A 26893-nucleotide genomic window follows, 5' to 3' on the forward strand; every position below is an offset into this window, starting at 1 on the left:
CGTTCATGATACTTTTCTAAGTATATAACACCCATTTAGTGATGGAGGGCTAAACATTAACTACATGTTAATGATATGATTGTCTTTTGTGTGTTTGGGTCCATTTCATGCAACAGAACCTTTGGGAGTCCAGAGTAAGACCATGTTGTGGGAAAAGAGGGCTTTAATAAAGATGTGTAGAATTAAGTCTCAGTTTTGTTGCAGTTCTCCAAATTTTCCATCCTTTCTCTTTAGTTCATATCAGTTTGTAAAATTTTGTTTTCTTCTTCTCATGCATGGAAGTTCACACTCATCTGCCACATGTGTTATACCTAATGTATATACTTTCATTTATTTTTCACAACCCCATATTATGCATGGTAGTGCATATCTTCCAATTGTCCACATATTAGCCATTTGCATTTTTATAAAAAAAAAAAGTGTGCACCATTGTGCGTGTAATTGTGATCTTGCCAACTGTCATCTACCTCCTTTTTCTTAACTTTGTCCAAAGAAGCAGTCATCACATTCAGTTCTTCTAATAAAACTGGTTTATTATTTAACATGTCTTCATCACTTTTTGAGTCTTGTTTATCATCATCCAAATTCAACAATAAATCATAAGTCTTAACGTTATTAAAACTGGGTATCTCTTCATGGTATGACAACGGGGAATAACTGGTAACATTGTGAGACCACCTGGGTTTGGCACCCATCAACTCTGATGTGTTCTCTGCCCACTTCAATTTTGTCAACTGAGCATCAAACCTTCTTGGTGTTCCCCCGTTATCTAGCCATGAACTGTTCTCTGTCGGGATCTGAAGAGGGGGATCTTCGGGATGTCTCTGGACTCACGGGATGTCTCTGGACTCACTATACATCTCTGCCTTTCTCCTCTCTGTTCTTCCCTCTTAACCCATGCTTTGTACTCTTTCTTTTGCTTTCTCTCCTCTGTCTTTCTGCTTTCTATACATCTGTCGTCTCCATTCTCTTTCAGCGTACTCACGGGGCAATTTGAATTCCACCCACTCTCCTGTCCAAAGGTCTCCTTGGATCAACTCTACAAGCTCTCCTTTTTCCTCTACGTTCTCCTCTCTTACCCAACATGCTTCTATCTCACCCCCTCCTTCTTCCCCTTTTTATCTTCCTCTTTTCCCACCTGAATTGCATCCCCTTCAGTCTCTTCCTTTATTTCTAATTTACTTAATTCCCTTTCTATTACTCCTGTCTCTTGCTCTTCTGTCTTTATTTGAGAGTCGGACGGTACACTCTCCTGATCCTGGTTGAGGTGACTCTTCGCCTCACAATAATTTATTTTTCTGAACTATTTGGCCATTCCACCCCAACCATCCTCCTACCACCACTCTGTTTTGGATGGTTTACTGCATGTTGTTATATTCACTCTTCTTAAAGATAACTTTGTCAGCTCTCTGTATTACAAGTACTCTGACATGCACACCAGACTGAAACTTCCTTTCTGTTAAATGTCGGAAAAGGAAAAGCGAACAAGGGAGTCACATGGCAGACCTCACCTCTGAGACATACACCTTCCCCATCTACGCATTAGGTGTGGGTGTCAGGAGAGAGAACAGCTATGCACCTAGGGACCTATGCATGTGTGTTTTTCATTCTGTTGACAGCAAAGGGCCCATATGATTAAAGAGGCACAAGGACCACACTGCTGGCCCCTCGACTGATGACATGTCATTTCCTGCAGTCCCAGCCTGTTGTATACAGTATGTTTAAGTGCAGATGTTAGTGCAGGAGGGAAATCAACATGTTTGATGATCTACACCAGAGTTCAGGAGAGTTTTTGGACAACCACTGCCAGAATCTGCCAGCTGCCAGTAGCTGGAGAAAAGCCTTTACTTCAATACAGTGGGATCTTGACTTGAGAACTTAATCCGTATTGGAAAGCGGTTCTCAAGTCAAAAAGTTCTCAGGTCAAATCTGCATTTCCCATAGGAATGCATTGAAAACCATTTGATCCGTATCTGCTCTTTTCCGTCCATAGAAACTAATGGGAAGCTGCTATTCCGCCTTCGACCACTAGAGGGGGATATTTTGTTTCTTTTTTTCTTAGGTCAAGAAAGGTTCAGGGAAGGCAGGGAAAATACAGTCCAGGCAGTACCAGGCAGTCTGAAGACTGTCTCCCAATCCACTCTCTAAACGCTGGGAGGAGTGAGGAAGCAGACAGGCACCCTTTTCACTGGCCAACAGTTAACTGAAAGTTCAAATTTTGCACTTTCCCTGCCTCCCACGTGGGTTTTTTTCAGTTCTTAACTCAAATCTAAGTATGTAAGTCAAGTCAATATTTTCCTATGAGAGCGGTTCTTAAGTCAAAATGTTCTTAACTCAAGCCATTCTTAAGTCAAGACCCCACTGTAGTTGGTAGATGTAATCCTAAACGAAAAACGTTATCAAGATCTAATCTACACACAGACACTTTCTCTCTACAAAGTCCACACCAAATATGTCAATACTGAAGTAGTAAAAGGCACTTTTAGTGGGGGTGGGGGGAAGCACTACTGAACCAATGTCCCTTTAATTGCATGGACCTCCTTCATCCTTGGTATGCAAAATGGGTGAGGGGGTTATAAAGGAGATGGAATCATCTCTGGAGCTGTACTGTCACCAGCACTTCCTCCCAAAGGTATCATGAACAGTAATGGATTAAAAGCTGGAGCAGCTAAAAAAATCACTGGACAAATAATATATGTTAACAGCTGGCACCAAAAGGACACCAGATTTGTCACCGGGAAAGTTTTGTTGTAGAAGACATTCCAAAGTCAGGCTGCCGTTATATATACCCTGTTTCTCTGAAAATAAGACCTAACCTGAAAATGAGCCCTAGTATGATTTTTCAGGATGCTTGTAAAATAAGCTCTACCCCCCAAATAATCCCCAGTTAAGTGAAACTCCGCCCTCCACCACTGTGGCGCAACCAGAATAAGATGGCATGACTGTATCTGAATAAATGTAGATGGTTGTACATAAAAATAAATAAATAAATAAATAAATAAATAAAACTTCCCCTGAAAATAAGGCCTAATGCGTTTTTGGAGCAAAAAATTAATATAAGACCCTGTCTTATTTTCAGGGAAACACGGTAATAAAGACCTTATTCCCGGTTACCTCACTTCCAAATGTGAGGGGAGAGGCCACAGAGAAGGGCCTGTCATGACCTTGATACCTCAGAAGGTCCATTCACAAGAAACAGAAACTTTAAGTACCAGGGCAGTTGATCTCATTACTGCAAGAAAACCTGCCACCAATTCTACTAGCAGCTCTGCCAATACCAGTGGATCTACTGAGGAACATAGAAGGTGTTCATTTATATGCTCCATTCCCAGGTGTCTAGGGCTTTAAAGATAACCCTTTGAATTTGCTTCAGAAATAAGCCAACAGGCAATGCAGTCATTTCAAAAGTGAAGAGGTAGTTTCTACTCAAGAGGGTTCATGGGCATTTTCCAGAGGGAGACGCAGTTGCAGAACAGTATATTAGCATAATTTGCATGCACAGCATGTGCCACTGCAACGCAGTGTGTCTCCATGTGAACAGCAAATAATTAAATAAGATTTAAATTCAGCACCCCCTTGTTCTCCCTGATGGATTCCCATGGTTCCGTTTGGCCAGTGCTACCTAGTCACCAAATCCAGGTGTTTCACACTGACATGCTTCTGAGAAGCCTTCAACAGCAGCCCCAACATTACAGTAGTCTTCTAAAGAGGACACAGTTTAGCTACACAAGTCTGCAGGGGGCAGGTGCATTTCACCAGATCAGCTGCAACTCAGATGTTAATTTTCTCCTCCATTAAACACTTCAGTAGGCCCACCAAAGATTCTCCACACAAGGAAGCTGAGCTAATCTGTGTTCCTCCGAGGCAAATCCCAGTAAACAACACTGACTACTGACAGAGGCAGCGGGGGTGCTGGACTGGAATTGTTTGCTCCTGTAGTTATCCACAATACCAACAAATTGCTGCCTCCAATCTTACTAGCCTGAAAGCCCATATTCTGAACCTTCCAGTCGTACACAGCTCTTTAATGGGAAGGACAGACACATTAATTGGCAACAAAGGCTCCGGTCCCCCTACCCCTCATTGAAATGACAGGCCCGAACATCCGCCTGCTTCAACATCATGCCCTCATCAGAGACATTTAATCTGTTTTGCAGAGGGAGGGAGAGGCAGGGATATCTAAACATACAACATGTGACATCTCCCTTAGTATCAGAAGTCATTTTCTTTCAATCAGCTCTTCCGGCACATGTTTAAAAGCTTGTGAGGTGCAGAAAGGGAAAGAGCAGCATTGGCAACACGACACAAAGGCAAGCTCTTCGGAAACCTGTCTCTGCCCATTTTATTCTCACTTCCCACCATTTTACCTCATAGAAAGACATCTGCCTGGGAGTGCTGAATGCTGCCTCTTTCACACGGAGCTGTGGTTCCTGCTAGCCAATCGTATGTGCTACAGGCAGGCAGGGGAAAGCAAGCACCCCCCATGGCACCAAGGTGTCATCATGATGCGGCAATGAGCTGGCCCGAGTCACTTCTTCCCATTCCCTGCTTGGCTGCAAACTACTGTTATTTTAAATACTTTTTTTTTTTTTTGTAAAATGAAGTGAAAGAGTGGAATCCATGACCTTTTCCATCATGATTCCATTCAACACATGTCATCACATCATCATCTATATAGTTGTGCCATCTGTGGCAATCTGTCAGTAAGTAAGGTCCTATGACCTATATAGCAGAGGTCCCTAACTCCCGGTCCACAGCCTGGGGCCGGTCCATGGCCTGAGCTGGACGGGGCCGCGGAGACACACCTCCCACCCCCCCGTACGCATTCACCCCCATACAGGTCCTTTGTGAATGCACACATGCGCCACCAGCGACGTGAGCGATTCCCCACCCCTTTTCACATGCACACGAATGCACAAGCAAGAGCACGCACACTCCTTCACATATGAGCGCACGTGCACAGGGGTGTCCCGCCTTCCCCAACCGGTCCGTGGGGCTAAAACGGTTGGGGACCCCTGCTATATAGGTGTCCAAAATTACCATGGTAAACAGCTCTTTTCAATTGCTTACTCTGCTACATATAGATTCTGCATGAAAGGAGGCCATGTATCATGCAGTATTCAATTATCGTGTGTAAAATGTACATCCTAGCACACTTGACACTTTTATGTCTCTGTTGATCCATCTTTTTGAAACCAAGACTCATATCTAGTCTTCCTTACTGGAAAGGGAATTCCTCAACTCCTGCAATGCCACCAAACCACGATGTAATGAATTTTCCTGCAGCAAAATTCTTAGATCACATATTTACATATTTGCTGTAGTTTTAAGTTACTGAAGGCACTTCAGTAGAAGGTCCAGTTCAGAGGCAAACAGAAAGCATAGAAGTAAATAAATTCTTAGCCAGTCATGCAATCTTCCTTGGACTCATTTTGACATTACTTCAATCATTTCTTGCTTGCACCTATTAATACCTGCGTAATTCCAAAGTCCAATTCTCTCACTGTGTGTTGCACAAGCAAGAAAAACCAGATCCAAAATACATATCTAGGGGAAATAACTGTGCAGTCAAATGGCGGGAAAGGTGTGTGTCCAATCGCACCTGAAGAGGTTACTTTGCAGGGAATGATCTCCCTTAAAGCAACTCTTCTGTCTACGCAGGAATCACTCCTGGCCCCCAAAAGCAGTAGTCCTACCACTGGACCAAAAAGGTCCAGCTTGGGCACATGTCCCAGGAAATAGCTCACACCAGACTGCTCCACCCTAAGTCCCAGTTATCAGAAGGAACATTCTTACAAGTGTGATGGGGATGGTGGCCAAGTTTAGTCAACATCTGCACAATCTGTGTTTACATGCGATAATTTGTCTTGGGTGGCCCTCTTTAAAAACAAAAAATGAAACTCCCAAACCCTGATGTCTGAGGCACCAAAGCTCCTGATTCATGAGCTGCCTTATGTCATGTCTGACCCATAGTCCATGAAGGCCAGCACTGTCACCTCTGACCAGGGTGCTTGATCCAGGTGTCAGGCCAGGGTCTCTCCTAAACTTACCCAGAGATCAGTGGTATTCCCTCGTGGTCTTTCCTCCAAATACTGTATCAGCCAGGACCAGTCCAACTTAGCTTCTAAAATCAGATGAAACCAAGGGCATCCAGGGCAACATGCTGTAGGATTACATGAGTCCAGTTCTACATATGCCTACTAGTCAACATAAATTATCCTGTGTTCCAATATGGCTGCTTCATTTGTGATTGCTGTCTCTGTCGGGAATCGTATTGTCTGATCCTGTGATCTACCTGATCCTGTGCACTCGGGCTTCTTAAACCATCAAAAGGAATGAGCGTATACAACTGTGGTGGGCAATACGTGGCCTGTGAGCCGCATGCATCATCCAACCAATCTGTGATCCTGATCCACCAAAGGTTGATGGCAAACTAGGAAACCTGATTAAAAACCTTTAAATCAGTTTTTCATCATGGCTTTAAGCACACATACACACATTATATTAGAAAAAGTCAGAAATAGTACACAGGTGATATCTGGACAGCAGATATGTCTATAATGGTGGATATCTGGGTGATCTGCAGTAGATCAATGGGGATTTCAGACTGCCACTTGTTTAACAATAGCAGCAAAAGAAATACAGCTCTTGTTCAAAAATATTCTAGCAAGATGTAGAACATTTGAGGAGTGGATTTTTGCATAGAAAGAGTACTGTGAGCTCTGTTTCATTCAGTTTGGGTACTAAATAAATTTCTGGACTCATCCTGATGTAGAATAATTGTTGCCAGCATAAAATTCAAGTCTCAATTTTTTTAAAAAAAATTACATTTACTGAATGAAATTCCATTTCACAGCTTACAACATGGTAAGGCTGATGATGTCATCAGCTTTGGCAATTTTCCATAAACTCAGAATTTCTGAAACCCATCCCCCCACCCCCAGATCCTTGGGCAACTTGGGGATCCCTTTTGTCATGGAAATGTTGTTGGGAGTAATGAGATGGGGGTGGGGGTGTCTTTAATTTCTGAAAGTCACTGCTCTGATAAAACCATCCTAGCAGCAGGAAAATAAAGATTATCCTCTTTCAATGACTGCCCCACCCATGGCTTCTCCAGAATGAAAAGTATCCCAAGGGAGGAGCATCAGACCTTCCTTGGAGGGCTTGAAATGTTTAATTTCTTAAAAAAGCACTTTGGCTGGTGACATAATCAGCCTTATACGGCATAAGTTAAAGCAATAGGATCTCAGCCAATCTGTGGTTTACATCCAATGGCTCTTTCGAGAGGAAAGCAGGATACAAGAAATGATAGATATATAATACTGTTAAAACTAATGCAATATTGCTGTGATGAATATGAACTTCTAACTCCTAAAGTTTTCTATTTTGAATTGTTTCTTACCTGATAGTGCAACCAGTTCATTAAGATTTACTTCCTGCTAAGTACACACAAGGCTGTGGCCCACATGCTTTTGATTCTCTCCCCCCCCGCCTGTAACTGACTAATTAATTAATTAATTAATTCAAGAAAGCAAAATGGCTAATCACTGGTTAAATAAATTTAAAATAAGTGTCTGCCCCTGGAGATCTCATTTCTCAGTTAATTAAAATTAGCATTTGGTGAAGCAGTGTAAATAAATGCTATTGCATTTTTCTGCTTCCCTTACCATATTAGCCTTTGGACGCCTCCAAAAAGCAATGCTGAGGGAAAGGATATGAGGAATATTATTAGTGAATTTTACACCTTTTCTGAACACATGCTGCTACTTTCAAATGTAAATCATGAGAAGCTGCCTTGTTATCTCAAGATAGCAGGCATTTGCTTTAATGGTGTAGCTGGCAAAATGGGTTTTGCCCAATCTGCCATGTACTGTCCGTTGAAAAGCATACTGTTTCTGGAGAAATTTCCATGGGACGTAAAACATCCCTCCTCTCATAGCATTTATTCATTCAATACATGATAGGGTTAGAGATATGGAAATTTATTATTGTTATTATTGTTGTTGTTGTTATAAAACAATAGTCACAGTCAATCAAAATTATGTATTTTGTTCAAAATTATATATGCTGTTCATAATATTACCATTTTTAAATAGTTCTGATAGTGTTTTTTTCTGAGATCTGTAACTACTTATAATACTGTGTTAAATGTCTTGATTTTGTTCCCAAAGCTTTCATCACGTTGGTTTGGAGCACTTGTTCTTGTGCAGCAAAAATCAAGCCTTCATTTTCTTTCTTAAGGGTCCCCAGTTTTAGCCATGCCCATGTTGAATTGGTATCAGGGTTTCCATCAATATTTCTCAGGTGCTATCCATGTAGTGGTTTATTTTTCCAATGGTATAATTTATTTTCAAATATGTATTCAAGAAGGCTTTCACAGCCGGGATCCAATGGTTGTAGATTTTTCGGGCTGTTTGGTCATGTTTTTCAAATACTTTCCTATACTGAGCCTTTGTTTCTGTTGCTTTCAAAATATTCCTCATTTTCACTGCCTTAAGTAATTTTTCTCTACTCTTACTGATATAATCATTTAGGCTCGTTTTCCCCCCCTCCTCTACTACCTACCAAATTTGCAGTAATCCACAGCCTCTGATTTTTCATGATAAATATAAGCAATCCACATTTTTGGATGTAGTGCATGATGCATGTTCATTAGTTTCCATGTTTTTCAATCCAATTCTTCTAATTCATTTTGGGTCACATCTATTATTTCAGCTGGTTATCTAATTACTGGAAGTGCCCATGTGTGCTTTTGATTGTATTTCCACCATTTAATCCTGATTTTAAGATTTTCCTCATTCCTTTGATATATTGTTATTGTTATCGTCATCATCATTTTCAAAAAAAGGACACTAAAAAGATTCTAGGTGTCTTGTAAGTAAGATAAATTTAAGAAAAACAGTACAGACAATATACAAAGCAACATCTGTTCCAGGTGGAAAAATTATAATTGATGGCTCTCAGGCTGCTGTTTTAAAACTAGCGAGCCACAGTCTATCAAATGGCTAGGAGTAGAGAATGATCTTAACTGGGGATTGAAAGAATGATAACATCTCCCTTGTCACCAGGCTCTGGTCTCCAGGAGGAAGGTCTCAGATCACCATCTTAAAGTCACAAGGAGAGAAGAGTTCCATCTAGTATGTGTACACTTCCTATATATAACCCTGTGTGGTCCTCTGTTCTATGTTTTACTAAGGAATGTAAACATGACCAAACTGGGGAAAGATGGGATGGAAACAGTGAAGAAACTCACAGACCTCCCATCTACTGGATTTTGGAAAGGGCCAATTCAGACAATCAAACATTTATCATAGTTATACAAATGGGCTAGTCCCAACTTAGTGCTGGTGATGGAATAAACCTGCCCTTGGCTCAACTAAAAGTTGATCAAGAGCTGCAGATGCCTTATATGATAAGCCATTGAACTACTGATGGGAGCCTTGTCACTGAAGGTTATTTGGGTCTGGAACTGACTCTGCCCATGAATCTGGCTACTGGATTCCTCTGGTTGGAAGGCATATAAAAGGTTTCCAGCTGAGTCTTGCTTCACCAATATACTGTTCCAGAGTTTGTTTATATGTTTTATTTAGTGTCATTTGTAGGCGGTCTTTCTCCTTAAGGGGGGAACTCAAGGGGGCTCACAATATTTAAACAAGTAGAATTAAAAACACAATAAATTATGCATTAAAAATAATTAAGCCATAATAATAATAATAAAATAAATGATTCAAAACATGTAAAACTTTAAAAACAAACTTTCGTTGTTGTTTAATCGTTTAGTCATGTCCGACTCTTCGTGACCCCATGGACCAGAGCACGTCTTCCACTTCCTCCCGGAGTTGGGTCAAATTAATCTTGGTAGCTTCAATGACACTTTCCAGCCATCTCATCCTCTGTCTTCCCCTTCTCCTCTTGCCTTCACACTTTCCCAACATCAGGGTCTTTTCCAGGGAGTCTTCTCTTCTCATGAGATGGCCAAAGTACTGGAGCCTCAGCTTCAGGATCTGTCCTTCCAGTGAGCACTCAGGGTTGATTTCCTTCAGAATGGATAGGAGCTGGCAAGCCACTCCAGTATCTTTGCCGAGAATGCCTCATGATCAGAAACAAAAACAAACTTACTAAGCTAAAAATCAACATGCAGGACTCCACTGTTAAAAGACTGTCTGAAAAGGTGGGTCTTCAGCCATTGACAGAGGGATTAAAAGTTTCTGGTATCATGAGTTGCTCCTCTGCTGTGACTCAGTTTGTCTTGTCCCTTAACCCTGCTCCTTAGTTTGCACTTCAGGTCCTCACTCTTTTTTCTATCCTGAGAACTGAGCTATCCCATGATTTCTGAGTGGCGGCCAAGCCCTGGGAGCCAACTTAGAGGGCAGAAATGTTTTGCCATAGAGGTCTGAATAAAGCTCAGTTCTGCCGTTCTGAATATCTTCATGCATCAACAATGAGTTTGGCACTGGTTTTGTGTAATTACAAAGTACCCATCCATCCAACAGGAAAATGCTTTTAAAATCCATAAGTAAATTCACCTAACAACCAGACCAGGAAGAGACGAAAGAAATCCTAGCTAATTTTAGAATACATGGATAACAGAGCCTGGCAAGGAAAGTCATTAAATAAAATGTAAATTTGTGAAAGTTCACAAAATTCCCTTGGATTTTTGGAACAAGAGTGGGAAGCTATATTAGCTGGATGTCATGTAATCATCTGCCAGTAATGATGGTATTGATACTGTCCAATAGTAGCCTTCTACTCTTTATAACAGTAAATAAGAGTACTACTTAGTTACAGCATTTTTGTGCTGACAAAAGTAGCAAGCTTTAAGTTCTGGAAAAAATGCAACATCTGCAACAATAAAAAGGCTACCTTAAGGAAAGATGCCAGCTGAACAAATGAATCAATGGTTACACTTTTATGGCACTTATAAAATGATTTCCTAGGAAGGCTCCAATTCATATACCATACTGGATGGGCTTAAATATGTCACTGCCCTCCAGCCAGCCATTATTTAGTTGTGAAGAGAGGTGCAAAAAGGCACGAGAGAGAAGAAATGGTCATTGAAAAGCCTTACATAGCCCTTTGCTAGTAATACTATGATTCAACGTTCAACTGCTTTGGTGTCAAAGGTTGCTTATGTGGAATAGCTGCATTCATTGTTTCAGCTTGCCCGCATCATCTGGTTTAGCTGTGACCAGAAACACTTTGTCTAAGTATAAAATAAAGAGGTTGTGTGGTAACATGCTAAAGTGTACCTCATTCTGCCATATTTGAGTAGGAATGTCCAGTGTCAGTTATGTGAGCCTTTAATCACTTCAGTACTGTACTGTGTTTCCCTGAAAACAAGACAGGGTCTTATATTAATATTTGCTCCAAAAATGCATTAGGGCTTATTTCTAGGGGATATTTTATTTTTTCCTATACAACAATCTACTGTACATGTATTCAAATACAGTCATGTCATCTTCTTCTGGTTGCTGCACAATGGTGGAGGGCAGGGTTTCACTTAATGGGGGCTTATTTGGAGGGTAGAGCTTATATTACAAACATCCTGAAAAATCATACTAGGGCACATTTTCAGGCTAGGTCTTATTTTGGGGGGAAATGGGTACTTCAAAGTGAACAAACTTTTAAAAGAAATAATGGACAGAGGGCTTGGCAGCTAAATGAATGGCTCGGTTCCGCAAAGGTGAAAGAGATGCTAACTTAGAGATTCTCTTCCATTTCAACAGAAATCAAGACTATGCAACAGAATTCAAAATGTAGTAACTTAACCTTTTTCATGCAGAGCTTGAAATGAAACTAATTTGCTCTTGTGTGAGATTATCTGGATCAGTAATACCATGGTTTAGATTGTTTTTTAAAGTAACTTGATTAATATGTTCTTGTCATGGTATCATTACAAAAAAAAGTCCCAGTTTGATCTTCGAAGACTAGCTTTTGTAAAAAAAATAATGTGCAAAGAGAGTTCTAGGGTATTTTCCAAACCCAAGGATATTCCAGTGCACTGAGAGTTAGCCAGTAGAGTTAATATTGTGATGAGAGTATAGGTGGCAGAAAGGTCACGTGCAGACCTGTTGTATTTGCTAAGCCCACTGATGAATCCAATCTCCCCTCCCTCGTGAAACAATTTATCAGCATCACGGTTCACACACACACACACCCAAAATAAGACAGGACTTCTTTTGTCCCAAGGTTTTGCAAAAGACTCAAGTGACAAAAAGTTATGAATGTGCTGGGAAATCTTTTTGTCTCAGATGTTTTGGCGTCTTTCAAAAAAAGAAGCCTCTGCATGGCCAAGTGGCTGAAACGTGGGTACTGTGTTTTCAAATGTGCAGGTGACAAAGCTTACAGAATGCTACCTTGTTGGCTTTTTCTGGGTCGATCCTGCTACAAAACAGGAGTCTGGGGACTAAAATATCCCAGTCTAATACATGAATGTTAAAATAATGCACTGTGCTAGCACAGTATGGGAAGAGTGAGGCAGCCAGCTCACAGCTAGAGTTAACTTCAATTGTCACAAAAGAGTAACCAAGTTCATCTGAAAATGTATTACTACTGTATTTTATTGCCTGGCCAGAGAGAGGTTCTGGTTGGGATTTTGTGATCGTTTGACTTGGGGAAGGTCAATTTTGTACTCCGCCTCAGGGATCAAAATATTGTGTGCCTATCTGCTACCACAATGGTTGTGGAGGTGTTTTTTCCTGTCAGAGTTCCTTGGCCAGCAGTGTGACAAGATTTCACTCAGGAGCAACGTTTGGGAGACCATGAGAGCTATAAACCAGAAAAGTAACTTTTCCAAGCATTGATCCTGAGCCAAGGCCTCACCACTCCATAGGTATTTTCTCCTGACCTAACAGGTCTCTGCCCCTTTTCCTTTCTCCAGTAACCTTATGCCCATTATCAAAAATAGCTGCTGACCAGGTCTGCCTTCTATAGCTATGTCCAGATGGTATTAACTAAATTACACTGATTTATGTTTCTGAAGGTAAAAGGTGTTTATTTAGATGGAGGAATGGTCATTTAGGGCACTTCCTTTGAATGAGGCAACTGAAGGGGTTTGGCAATGCCTATTAGAGGGGGAAAAACATGGTTTCATCAGAGCTGAATTCAAAATACACTTGTCTGAGCATGTATGCTCCCTTCTGTGTAATTACACAGGTCTGGACCACAACTTGATGCAGATATGGTTGCTATGCAAATGATGCATGGCATCAGGAAGGAGACAGATAGTGGAACTATTGAAACGTCAACCACTCATCACGAGGGTGACAGAAACATCAAGCAAGGTCCTAACATACGGATAAAAGTCAGAATGGACGTGTTACCATCACTGGTTTTAATTCATCAAAGCACAGCTGTCACAAGCCAGGCACTGACAAATGCATAACTAATGCATATAAATGAGTCAATTATCACTAATGGCCCAAACAGTTCAAAGCTGAATAACCCACTACTTAAAAAAAAAAAAAAGAAATAACTTTTTAAGAAGAAGCCAACCCGTCTATGAACAATGATGCAGTAGGTGTTGTTGAGTAAAAGCCACTTCTTAGAGAGGGAAAGGAAGGGAAAGAAGGGGAAGAAGGAATACCTAAATTAAATTAACAACAACGACAAAAAGCTCCTGTGGTTTAACATATCCTGTTGATGGCTTTCCATTTTCATTTGAAAACCAACATGCTGAGAAATAGCCAGTGTTAAAAGCCACAAGCTTCATAGGCATACTATTTAGGTGATACGGATGAGGTACCCTAGGCTGTGGATAATTCCATCTTCATGATTACCTTGGAGTCGGTAGGCTGTCAGTGGCAGAGTGGTGGACCTAAAGCCCAGATTTATCCGTCCACTAGGACAGACACATAGGGAGTCCAATCAACCTAAGATGCTAATCCTACAGTATATTACAAGTGCCCAACCAATAACCAAGGCCAGCCACCTGCCAAAGACTTCGAGTTCTTAGAAGGAAGCCATTTCTTATCCCTTCTGCCTATAAGGTAGCCTGTACTTTCCTCCACATCTCATATACTGCCATGGCATTCTGCTGAACCGTTTCCAGGTGTATAACATGCAGAAGCCTCTCCCCACCTCTTTTCTAGTTATAAATGGCAGAAAGAGATTCATCCAACCCATAAGTCTTAATGTTTATGTGTTCCAAAGCCTCTGCAGTTCTTGTCATCTTCTGGGTAAATGAGAAAGAGGACAGGTTCATGGACCAATACAGTGGGGTCTCTACTTAAGAACTTAATCCGTATTGGAAGGTGGTTCTCAAGTTGAAAAGTTCTTATGTTGAATCTGCATTTCCCATAGGAATGCATTGAAAACCATTTAATCCGTATCTGCTCTTTTCCGTCCATAGAAACTACAGTGGAACCTCTACTTAAGAACTTAATCTGTTTTGGAATGGTGTTCTCAAGTTGAAATGTTCTTAAGTTGAAGCAAAATTTCCCATAGGAATGGACTGAAAACCAATTAATCCGTTCTGGCTGTTTTTTTGTTATGTAGAGGTGCGTTAGTACATTAACCAAAGCTGGTTAATACGTACTCTACCACTATGGGGAGAATTTTTTTTTAATCTAAGATGACCTAAGGTTAAAAAAAGAGCAGGAAAGGTTTTTTTTCCTGTTCTTAGCTTGGATTTCTGTTCTCAAGTAGAAGCAAAATTTAGCAAATGGAGCTGTTCTTAAGTTGGATTGTTCTTAAGTAGGGACGTTCTTTAGTAGAGACCCCACTGTAGTACATGTCTCTTCCCCCCCTCCAGAACTGTGCCTTCTGAAGTAGTCAAACTGGAGTGCTACCTTTCAAATTACAACAGCTCCTCAATGTATTTTCATCACATTCCAAAGAAGAGTTTTAACTGTACCGACATGATCTGTTTCCCCCAAATTGAATCACTGCACTCCAGATTTAAGTTTAAAGGAAAAGAAAAGAAAAGAAACACTGGCTCAGGGTCACTGCTTAGAAATGTTACTTTTGTGTCCTACAGCTTCCACATGGTCGCAAAAATCAGATGAAACTCATGTTTTTACCCCTGTTCATAAAGAGGGTATAACAGTCCCTGCAACATCTGGTCCAACGCCTACTTATTCAGGGAAATGTATATTATTTTCCTCTACAACCATCATCTAATCCATGTTTACTACAATAAATATGAAGTGTCCTTGTATATTTAAAATAACTGAGCATGTTCCAGTAAGGAAAGCATGGAGATCTCTTATCACATTGCTAAGCAAGCATTCAAAATTTATGACACTGGCTACAGAACTTGGCCACCATTCACAGAAGCTAAGGATCAGTTCCTCTCCCCACAAACAAATGAACAAACCACCATAGATTATTCACCCTTTTCTAGTGAAGAGTGCAGACAGGATCAAATGATGAGTGACCTCATCCAGTTGTTAATTCTCAGCCTAACTTGCCTCTCAGAATGACTGTAAAGAGAGCAAATACAATGATGCTATTTACAGTGTTCAGAGTTCCTTGAAGGAAAATCTGGGTACAAATTATACAAGTTACTTTTGAGAAATAGGAAATAGTTACTTTGCAAAAATTATAACGACAGTTATAACTATTGCAGGGGCTTGGAACTAATTACTTTTCAACAGCAACTCTCCAAATTCTGCAGGATACTGTCTTGTTAGCAAGACTGAAGAGGTTAAAGGGCTGGTTTTTCTGCATGAAATGTAAGAAGATATGTTTTGTTCTTTCTGTCGGGCCACAGAGGCTAATATCCTATTTGGTACATCCCCTGGCATCATGCAGTCAGCATAAATTTCAGTGGTGAGTTGCTCCAAATAATAAGTCAGCATAGGCATTTGCTGTTGGACACCAAGACATGCAAGTCAGCACACAATGGTAAATGCCTACACTAACTTCTGAACTTGCAGCAATTCACTGCTCTGATTTACATGGACTGTGTTACACTAGAATGCCATCATGTCCACTGGCCTTGTTGTTAGCCAGGCTTTCTAAGGCCCACTTGACTTCACTCTCCAGGATGTGTGGCTCAAGGTCAGCAACTACATTGTCTGGGTTGTCCGGAATATCCAAATCTTTCTGATATAATTCCTCTGTGTATTCTTGCCACCTCTTCTTGGTGTCCTCTGCTTCTTTTAGGTCCCTTCCATTTTTGTCCTTTATCATGTCCATCTTTGCACAAAATGTTCCTCTAATATCTCCAATTTTCCTGAACAGATCTATTTAAAATCTTGAAAGATGATGCTGTTAAAGTGCTACATTCAATATGCCAGCAAGTTTGGAAAACTCAACAGTGGCCAGAGGACATCCCAATACCAAAGAAGGGCAGTGCCAAAGAATGCTCCAACTACCGTACAATTGCACTCATTTCACACGTTAGCAAGGTTATGCTCAAAATCCTACAAGGTAGGCTTCAGCAGTATGTGGACCGAGAACTCCCAGAAGTAAAAGCTGGATTCCGAAGGGGCAGAGGAACTAGAGACCAAATTGCTAACATGCGCTGGATTATGGAGAAAGCCAGAGAATTCCAGAAAAATATCTACTTCTGCTTCATTGACTATGCAAAAGCCTTTGACTGTGTGGACCACAACAAACTTTGGCAAGTCCTTAAAGAAATGGGAGTGCCTGACCACTTTATCTGTCTCCTGAGAAACCTATATGTGGGACAGGATGCAACAGTTAGAACTGGATATGGAACAACTGATTGGATCAAAATTGGGAAAGGAGTACGACAAGGCTGTATATTGTCCCCCGGCCTATTTAACTTATATGCAGCATACATTATGCGGAAGGCTGGACTGGAGGAATCCCAAACCGGAATTAAGATTGCCGGAAGAAATATCAACAACCTCCGATATGCAGATGATACCACTCTGATGGCAGAAAGTGAGGGGGAGCTAAAGAACCTTGTAATGAGGGTGAAAGAGGAGAGTGCAAAAAACGGTCTGAAACTCAACATCAAAAAACCTAAGATAATGGCCACTGGTCCCATCACCTCCTGGCAAATAGAAGGGGAAGATATGGAGGCAGTGACAGATTTTACTTTCTTGGGCTCCATGATCACTGCAGATGGTGGCAGCAGCCATGAAATTAAAAGACGCTGCTTCTTGGGAGGAAAGCGATGACAAACCTTGACAGCATCTTAAAAAGCAGAGACATCACTTTGCCAACAAAAGTCCGAATAGTCAAAGCTATGGTTTTTCCTGTCGTGATGTATGGAAGTGAGAGCTGGACCATAAAGAAAGCAGACCGCCGAAGAATTGATGCCTTTGAATTGTGGTGCTGGAGGAGGCTCTTGAGAATCCCCTGGACTGCAAAGAGAACAAACCTATCCATATTGAAGGAAATCAACCCTGAGTGCTCACTGGAAGGACAGATCCTGAAGCTGAGGCTCCAGTACTTTGGCCATCTCATGAGAAGAGAAGACTCCTTGGAAAAGACCTTGATGTTCGGAAAGTGTGAAGACAAAAGGAGAAGGGGACGACAGAAGATGAGATGGTTGGACAGTGTCATCGAAGCAACCAACATGAACTTGACACAACTACGGGAGGCAGTGGAAGATAGGAGGGCCTGGCGTGTTCTGGTCCATGGGGTCACGAAGAAACGGACACGACTGAACGACTAAACGACGACATGTTACACTGGCATAAAAACAAAATAGGATTTTGGCCACCAAACCTGATTTTTGCACCAACCTTGTGTACATCGCTGTTAACTCCAACAAAAGATATACTGTAAAGTATGGACTACATATATGCATGGATATGTGTTTGGGAAGTAGGGAAGCCATGAAGTTTCACTGTTGTCTCTGTTTCGGCAAAATTTAACCTCACCTGCGTAAACAAAACATCAAGTCCATTTTTTCTTTCTATTTTCCGCAATTTTGCAAAAATATCTCAAATAACTCCTTTTCCCTTTGTGCATTCACAGAAATGCAGAAAAAGGATGTCTCATAAATTCTCATAATCCCTGTATCTCCAGCAAGGAGATTCTTCTTGGCATGGTCTTGTTGGCATTGTTTAAGGCATACAAAGGAAACAAGTTAGGATTTATTTCATTACTATGAACCACCGTCAATCCAAGGCTCCGGCTTGGTAAGTCCAAGGTTGAGCAAGACAGAAATCTGGAGGACTGGTTTCATTTAGGAGAAAGCAAGGCACAAATGTAAGAAATGAAACAAATAAGTAAAATAGCCATTGCAAGATGGTTGAGATCAGTACCTACTAAGAGCTAAGAAAATTAATTCTGAATGCAAATCATAGCCTGTTTGAAGAAATTGACCTTCCATCTAGTTGTCAACTCACTGAAGGATGAGTCTGTGGGAGGCAATGCAATGTAAATGAAAACTAACCATTCCTGTCTGCTAAGGGGGAAACGTGACTTCCAAGGTCTTCCACATATCATTCTGTAACACTCTGCAGAGTAAGCAACTTAAAGCAGAAAGAAACACTAGTACTCACTGGGAAATGAAGTGGTTGAATCCTCGGGACCAGTTTTCCGGCTGGAACAAAGTTGGAGGGGGGTTCCTAAAAGAAGAAGAAGAACACTGAGTAAGAAGTGGGGATTTTCAGTGGCCCCCAGCTGAGTTCATGTCTGAATCAGGGCACACAGAGAGGTACCCCTCTCGGCCCCCTGCCCTTTTGGTGACACTCCAGGCCACTCCTTGTCCACAGCTGGTGACAGTATTTGTGCCTTCCTGGTACTGTGAGTTTGGGAAAGACCACTTTCCTGGAAAAGAGGAAATGTGAATGGCTACGACCTGGGCAGGAGGCTATGCAGGGCATCAGTTCTAGCGACATGGTAGAAAGGAGCACGTTGCTTTTGCCCACAGGCACCCTTCCAGCAATTGTGCAAAGACCAGAAAGCAGGAGGACGTGCACTACCACAAAGCAGAACCATGGCGATGGGGAGAAAGACAGACTGTCGTCTTCCAACGGCTCCACCCAGAGTTACCCTCGTGTCTCCCAAAGACTCTGGATTTCCATTCATTTTTGCATATTCGTCCAAAGACAGTGCACATGCTAAGTAGAAACTGAATCAAACTTATTGTTCAGTAGCCTTTACTGCTGGACACTGACCAAAGCTGGCTACTCTCAGCTGTTCTAAAAAAAAAAAAGATTATTGGTGTAACACCCCGTGTCTTTGTATCTCTTTCCTAACTGGAACGGAAAAGGCTGAGCTGCTGGCCCCAAAGGAGAAAGTGAGTGCCAGCTAAAGTCCCTCAATAAAGCCTAAAATAGTGGTAGGAATTTTGGGTCGCTCACATGACCTTGCATGGGACACCTTTTCTCTTGCCTTACAGTCTTTTTCCTCAAGCCTATATACACAGATTGCAGGCTGCACCAAGTTGCCTGGACCTGAGACTTCTCTGCTCTGAGAGGAGACGTCTTCCTCCAATGGCAGACACATCAGAAAGTAAATGACCCAGCAATACGGCCTAGCTAACAGACTTCCAGAACCTCCAGACCTGCATAAAGCCTACATTTAATTTGGAGCAAAACATAACAAGAGGACTCTCTCTCGAAATAGTTTTGAGAACAAACAGCAAGAGACATAAATACAGCACACATTTGCAACTATGTCAACGAGCCAGGAGAAATTGGATTTTCATTGCTTCTCATCCCTTGTTGGTGCACATCTACATACGCGGACACAGGCACACACAGTCAAAACCAATCAAAACCCAACAAAGACATGATGGCTTCGTAAGAAATGATCCATTTTCATTTGTCTCTATCTATTCAGAATCATTTAAAACCCATTGCTCTATAGTTTGCCTTGTTATCTGAGATGAATATGTTATCATCACTTTTCCCTTTGGGTGTAACACCAGCAGAAAAATGAAAAAGAAAATATCCAAAATGCTTGCAAGATATGCATCATTTATGACATTTACTATTAGGAAATAATGTGACGGGTTATATTCACTGGCAGGAATGCTCAATCCCACATTCCATGGAATAGGTTCCCAGTGCTACCTTCATCACAGAGCCAGTTGCACAACAGACATATCCCAGCAGTGGAGGTGACTTCAGAGGACAGGAAACACCAGAAGCCTACTTGCACCTGTTTTGATCATTCTGATTTAGTACTAGCAGATTTGTTACAAAAGTGAAGTACTGTACTGGACAGCAGTGGGTAGAAGAAATGTTGAGCATGCATTTTAATGTGAAATTACCAAATTCCTGATTTGAAGAAATTTCAGAGGCTACCCTATTTGCACATTCCAGAACTGGACACACATCCAAACACAGTGTCAGGTCAAGAAATCCATCCCTTCCAGAGCTTGCAAAAATGTGTTTGAAAATATGCACAACTTATGCACAGAGACATACTTTCATCAATGAAAGAATGTGTACCAAAATACTTCCATTTGGAAGCTTCTTAAAGGTTCTACCGTCTTCGAACTACAACTGTTATAAACTATCTTTTGAAGTAACATTCCAAGGTCTCACCTTCTTCAAAAAAAGGAAGAATAATGCTTGCTTGGTGGTCCAGTAAGGATTTAATCAAGACCCCAAGATTTCTTATAATATCAAATGTAATGCAATTTATTTTTTGTAACTAAACAATAGTACTTCCCCCTTTTCTTTCTGAGACGTGTCTTCTAGATGGCAAGCCCAAAGGCCAGGACAGTTTTGTTACTTTTTTTGTCAGCCATTTTTAGCTTACAAGCAAAATGAAAATTATGATTATGACCCAATGAAGATGATAATGATGGCTTATTGTCTTTCTTTCAACAGATGGTGTAATGCTTCATTAGACAGTATATGACTTCTTCAGCATCCTTTAATCCTCCTTTGTAAACTAAATACTGTATCTATCTTATACCAATATCTCCTCCTATATATTTCATGCAGCTCCGCCCGCCCACCCCCTATATATAAACTAACAGCAGTGTCTGTGCAAACATTCCAGTCATGAGTCCTTCAACAGCAAGGCATGGTTAGCTTTAAGACACCAAATTTTGAACAAACACAGGAAAACAGACAAGAAATTCATCTCATTCTATATTACTTAGATTTTATAGAACTGTTCTCCCCTGGACTGAAACAATTACCTTTTATTGCTTACGTGTGCTTTAATCCTCCTCCAAGCCTCTGGAATATATTGTTTTTATATGGCATTAAGTCAGTTCCGACTTACAATGACCATTGCCATTCCTCAATGAGGAATTTGAACAGAAATTTGAACCTGACTTTCTTGGATCTTGTTTGTACACCCCAGTGGCCCTCGGGTTATTATTATTATTTTCACTTTATTTTTCTCAATATTCCTACCACCACTCCCTTTCAAGTACAGTGGTGTGTGGCCAGCTTCTGGAGGACAGTTACCATTCATCTTCAGCTCACGGCTGCACGGCAAGAAAAAAAAATCTATTGCAGCCTCACTGCCTCATATTTCCAATGAAGCGCCATGCTGTGGTAAACTCTTCCACTCTTTCTGATCATACACTACAGAATCAGCTCCCAGTCAGCTGACTGATATAGTTTTGTTCTCATTCCCATAACCTTCTTCGTGTGCTCTCTTTTTTTGTGTGATTTAAAATGATGGGCTCAGGGATATTTCGGTAAGTCTCAGGCCTTCAAGCACACCAAGGTTGTAAATAAACTAGGATTTAGATCTTTTGAGTAGACTGCATGAACGAAGGAGACTGCCCACTTCAGACATTTGTTCTTCAAGTTGCCTCGGAAGGGAAGGGGGCATACAAGAGAGTCAGGACTCACCCAGTGTCCCTCGTCTTCCTCAATCACTTGAAGAAACAGCAAGCCCACAAAAGGCTACTGCTGTTGTTTTGAGATTGAAGAGGCGCTGTCTTTCATAGATCTCTTAGGAAATGAAACATTTCAGCTCCTTCTGGATATTTACAAACTTATAAAAGATGGGAATGATTGATGATTATGCTAGAGATATAACAGTATCTAACATCAGCACAAAACAGGGCCTGTCCTTCAGTGAGATGACCCAATCTCTCAAGTGCAGAAGTGTGTTTTCACCATCCCTCTTCCTTAATGTTTCCTCACCATGTGACATATGACCAGTAGCCATCTTCTCACATGTGGAAAAACTTCAAATATAGCTAGTCTGGACAGCATTGATATAATGGGTACTTCTGGCTTGAGCTTTTTGTAAGCAAACTATATATCTTGGGATGGGGAAAAGGATGGGTCCTATGGAGTGAGTGACTTCCTGGGCCTTTAGCCCACTGTTTGATCTGCTGTGGGGTGGACTGGTTCAGTCCTAAAACCAACAATTGCACAACTTAATTGCTGGGGCAAATCAGCCAGTCCCCTGAGCATTCCTACCTGTACCATTCTGGGTCACTATCTTTTGGCCACTAGCCAATTAGCAAAGTTAGATTCATAGAAACATAGAAAAGTGAAGTTGGAAGGGGCTTTCAAGGCCATCAAGTCCAATCACCTGCTCAATGCAGAAATACAATCATAGCACCTCTGCCAGGTGATTATCCAAGTTTTTCATGAATGCCTAATTGTTTCAGCTTTTCCTCATAAGGCTTGGTTTCCAGGCCCCTGATCATCCTTGTCACCCTCCTCTCAACTTGTTCCAATTTGTTAGCATCCTTCTTGAAGTGTGGTGACTAGAACTGAACACAATACTCAAGGTGAGGTCTAACCAGTGCTGAATAGAGGGGGAGTAGCACCTAGCGGGATTTGGAGACTATATTTCTAATAGGTAAAGGTAAAGGTTCCCCTTGACAATTTGTCCAGTCGTGTCCGACTCTAGGAGGCAGTGCTCATCTCCGTTTCCAACCCATAGAGCTAACGTTTGTCCGCAGACAATCTTCCGTGGTCACGTGGCCAGCGCGACTAGACACGAAACACCGTTACCTTCCCACCGGGGTGGTACCTATTTATCTACTCGCATTTTTAATTTTGCATGCTTTCGAATCACTAGGTTGGCAGGAGCTGGGACAAGTGAAGGGGGCTCACTCTTTTGCGTGGATTTGATCTCACGACTGCAGGTCTTCTGACCCTGCAGCACAGAGGCTTCTGCAGTTTAACCCCCAGCACCACCACGTCTATTAATGCAGTCTAAAATATCATTTGCCTTTTTTGTAGCCACATCACACTGCTGGCTCATATTTAGCTTGTGATCTACGGCAATTCCAAAATTGATGGTTGTAAGTTTTTTGGGCTGTTTGGCCGTGTTCTGGAGATTTTTCTTCCTACCAGTCTCTGTGGCCGGCATATTCAGAGGACAGGAGTTAGAACTCTGTCTATATTCTCGTGTAGTGTGTGGGCTAACTGAGTATTTATAGCTGTGGAATTAGCTCTTTTTTTTCCTTTTCAGGAGATTGGGTGATTATGGTGATCCTGGTGCTTTTTGTTATGGGTGTATTGTTGTGATAAGGAGGGAGATTATCTGTCACTGTGATTGATGGGTGTTGTTAGCTAGTCTTTTGTGTGCAGTGATCACTGGTCCTTGTGGCTGGCTACAGTTTGTTGACCTTTTTGCTGGCTGTATTTTTCAGTGCTGGGAGCGAGGCTTTGGTGAGTTTTAGACTCTTTTTTTGTTGTTGAAGCTTTGCTGATGTTTGTGGATTTCAATGGCTTCCATGTGTAGTCTAACATAATGATTGCTGGTGTTGTCCAATACTTCTGTGTTTTGAAATAGGATTTCATGCCCAGCTTGTTTCAGGGCATGTTCAGCTACTGCCAATTTTTCCAGTTGTTTTAGTCTGCAGTGTCATTCATGTTCTTTGATTCCAGTGTGGATGCTGCATTTTGTGGTCCCAAAATATATCTGGCCACAACTGCAATGTACTGTATCTGGTATACTCCTGCAGTGGTGGTGGGGTCCCTTTTGTCCTTTTCTGACCATAACATGTGTTGTATATTGTGGTGAGCCTGAATACTGTTTGTAGGTTCTGTTTTTTCAAAAGTTTCCCCATGCAATCCATGTCCCCTTTGATGTATGGCAGAAATGCTTTATTTGTGGGTGGCTGTTTTGGTTGAGTTCGGTGCTGTGAAATTGAGCTTCACAATTCCAATTTGCACAATCTACCAGTGTTTTGATGATGCTTCTTTTTTGTTGTTTGTGGTGGTTGGAGTTTTTGTGTACATACTGGTCTGTGTGGTTGACTTTTCTGTAGACTATGTGTCCTAATAGGAGGTCAGGTTTGCTTATGACCATGACATCTAAGAAAGGGAGTTGGCCATACAGCAAATAATCCACTACCAAGTTGGCTTCCTCTTTGAATTTCCTGTATTGTGAAGTGGCTTAAGAAGACTGCCACTTCACAACTTTGAGAAATTAAACACTTCCTTTGCCCCTCCAATTATTGGCCAGCAGTGTACTCAGCTGCAGGCAAGATTCTGCAGGAAGTTTTCATGTTTTAATTAATTTTTTTATAAGTGGTGTAGCGCTGTCCTAATACAATGGAAAAAATGTTTTTTGCTTCCTATACCGCTCTATAGCAGAGCAGAGGAAGTGCTTAATTTCCCAAAATAATGAAGTTGCTGTCTTCTTAAACTTCACAATATTGAAAATTTGAAGAGGAAGGAGCCAGACCAAATAGGATTGCTTGAGGTGTTTAAGTCGTTTGTATGCAAAGATTGTACCAAATAGCATAGCAGACCTCAACTCAGTCTCTAGCAACCTTATTTAGTCAGTTTCAGCCAATTCCAATAAGCCAGCATAGACAACCCTTCTTCCCTCAGGGCCCAACCTGTTCGGATTGATCAGGAGGTGGGACTCACTCAAGCCTTTTCATATAAATTTTCCCATCTCCATGCACAGAATGCCCACATCAAAAATATAAGGGGCATCTCCTTTCCATTTGTGTCTATAACAAAAAAAATAATGAACAGGACAGGGAAAAGCTTATTGTTAGCTCTGATTTGGGATACCCCATATATCTGATTACTTTCTCATTAGACCCAATGTCCTTTAATTATCCATAAAGGAAACATAAAGTGTTATATATCCCCCTTATAGTCCCAGTAATGGTTCGGACCCTTGCTATACCTGCTTGGGTCTGTACTGGGTTGGAAGTTGTTTCAATCTACTGAGTTTTATGCGTTCTCTGTCATTGAGGTTGCCTCCAAAGTCACAGCTGGCAAAACCAAATGGGTCCTTTTTTTTTTTTCACCATCAAGGCCAGCGCTACAGTTCAGTGGACACCATTTGTCCTTTACTTTAGGCTGTGAGCCTAATTACAGACCACGGTTAATAGATTTACAATGGCCAACGGGGTGGAAAGGGCAGGGGAAATCTCTGCCTTGGTCTTGAATTCCTCTCTGACTTCCAGCCTCCGCTTCCAGTGGAGCAGTCTTTTAAAAATTTGGTCAACAAAATATACCTTGCTCTTCCTTCAGTCAATTTAGCGATATATTTTGTCAAGGGGAAAACAACAGACTGGGCTTCTAAATGAACAGATGCATTATAGGAGGCAACAACCTTGCTTCCAACGGGAGGAAATTACCAGCTGAACATTAACACCTTCCACGAGGAGCAGAAGAGCCAGGTAGATGCCCATTGTGAATTTGCTTAGAGGGAATAGGAATGAGAGGAGACCAGAGATGCTCCATATGTCAACAATTACTAAATTTTAAGACACGTTCTATTTGAACTTAAGCGTGCCTGTTTATTTCTTCAAGCAAAACAAGGCACCTGGCTTTTAATTTTTTTAAAGTGGGAGACAAACCATGTGTAATGATGAGATTCTATCACATGTGGCTACATAATTGCTTGCATTAAGGCACACAAAAATGTAAAATGGAATCTCACGCCCCCTTTGCTATGAAATAGTGCTGTAGCGATGCCAAGGCTTACATGGAAAAGCTCCAGGATGTTTTGATTAGCAGGGACACCCGCCAATCTGTTAAGGGTGCCCTGTTTTATCTGAAGTTAGATAACAATTCTTACATAGTAGCTGTCGAGAGAGGGTTAGATTTCCCCACCAATAATATATTGATGTAATCTATGCTTATTGTAATGCGCAACATTTTGTGGTAGCTTGGTCTTGCTAAATTAAGGCTCATTTGCTTTATAAAAAGCCCATTTCTGCTAAAACCACTACAGCTAGTTTGTCAGGACAAGTAAATTCAACTGCCTGCATTTTTTGGACCCTCCTTTGAAATTTGTCTATGGGTTTTGTCACAAGCAGCGGTGGCATCTCAAAATTTGCCACAGTTTCCGTATAGATAAAACACAGTGATCCAAATTTGCCAAGTCTAAGCACTTGTGCAAGTGTAGTTTTATTTCTTGGTGGGTGATGACCAAGGGGCAACTATTCAGGTCACTTGTTTTATGGTATCTGAAAGTCAACGGCTGAAATCCTGTTGGATTAAAATTTACACCATGCAAGCCAGCTGATGTCATCATTCGGTGACAGAGATCTTTAAGTTAATGTCATATGAAGTGTTCTATTTCCCTCCACCTCCCCGCTTCAGGTTCCGAAGGCTCCCTTGGGGGGGAATCCCTTTCAACCTGGCGGAAGGTTTGGGAACCTCGGGACTGTGGAGAGAAACCTTTAACTTCAGAAAATTGCTGCTTCCAGGTTTGGAGGGGGACAGGACTTTTTAAATTATTTGATTAAATTAGAGCTAGGCGTTGCTGGGCAATTACTTGACCTGGCTTGCATGATGCAAATTTACACTGACAGGGTTTCAGCCTGTACGTACGTAGCATCCAGAAGAAGCAAGCAGAAAAGTAACAAGAAAACCGGGGTCAGGGGTTTGACATCCCATGATGTCAGAGGAGGGGAAATGGATAACGCCCAGTCCCTGTCCTCTGACATTGTGGTTCTGAATCAGCGGCATATGGACCACCACTAGGACACAGAAGGAGTCGAGGTAGGGTGCAGGGCTTACATCGTGGTTAGTGCCAGTCAGGGATGGAGACTTTTAGAGTCACAGGAAGAGGCAGGTTTGAGGACCTGCCCTCGGAGGACAGCAGGCTA

At 41.5% G+C, this 26893-nt stretch overlaps 1 protein-coding gene across 5 annotated transcripts in view; it reads right to left on the reverse strand.

Moving 5' to 3' along the window:
• Window positions 1–26893, reverse strand: part of MYO3B (myosin IIIB) — a 324047-nt gene that overhangs the window by 222749 nt on the left and 74405 nt on the right. For all 5 annotated transcript variants that reach the window (XM_078394391.1, XM_078394389.1, XM_078394393.1 and 2 more), the window contains one exon: window positions 18429–18494. In XM_078394391.1, coding sequence (XP_078250517.1) covers window positions 18429–18494 — 66 coding nt within the window. The remainder of the gene's footprint in view (window positions 1–18428; window positions 18495–26893) is intronic.

The sequence above is a fragment of the Pogona vitticeps genome, chromosome 1 (assembly GCF_051106095.1).
Source record: "Pogona vitticeps strain Pit_001003342236 chromosome 1, PviZW2.1, whole genome shotgun sequence".
NCBI lineage: Eukaryota > Metazoa > Chordata > Lepidosauria > Squamata > Agamidae > Pogona > Pogona vitticeps.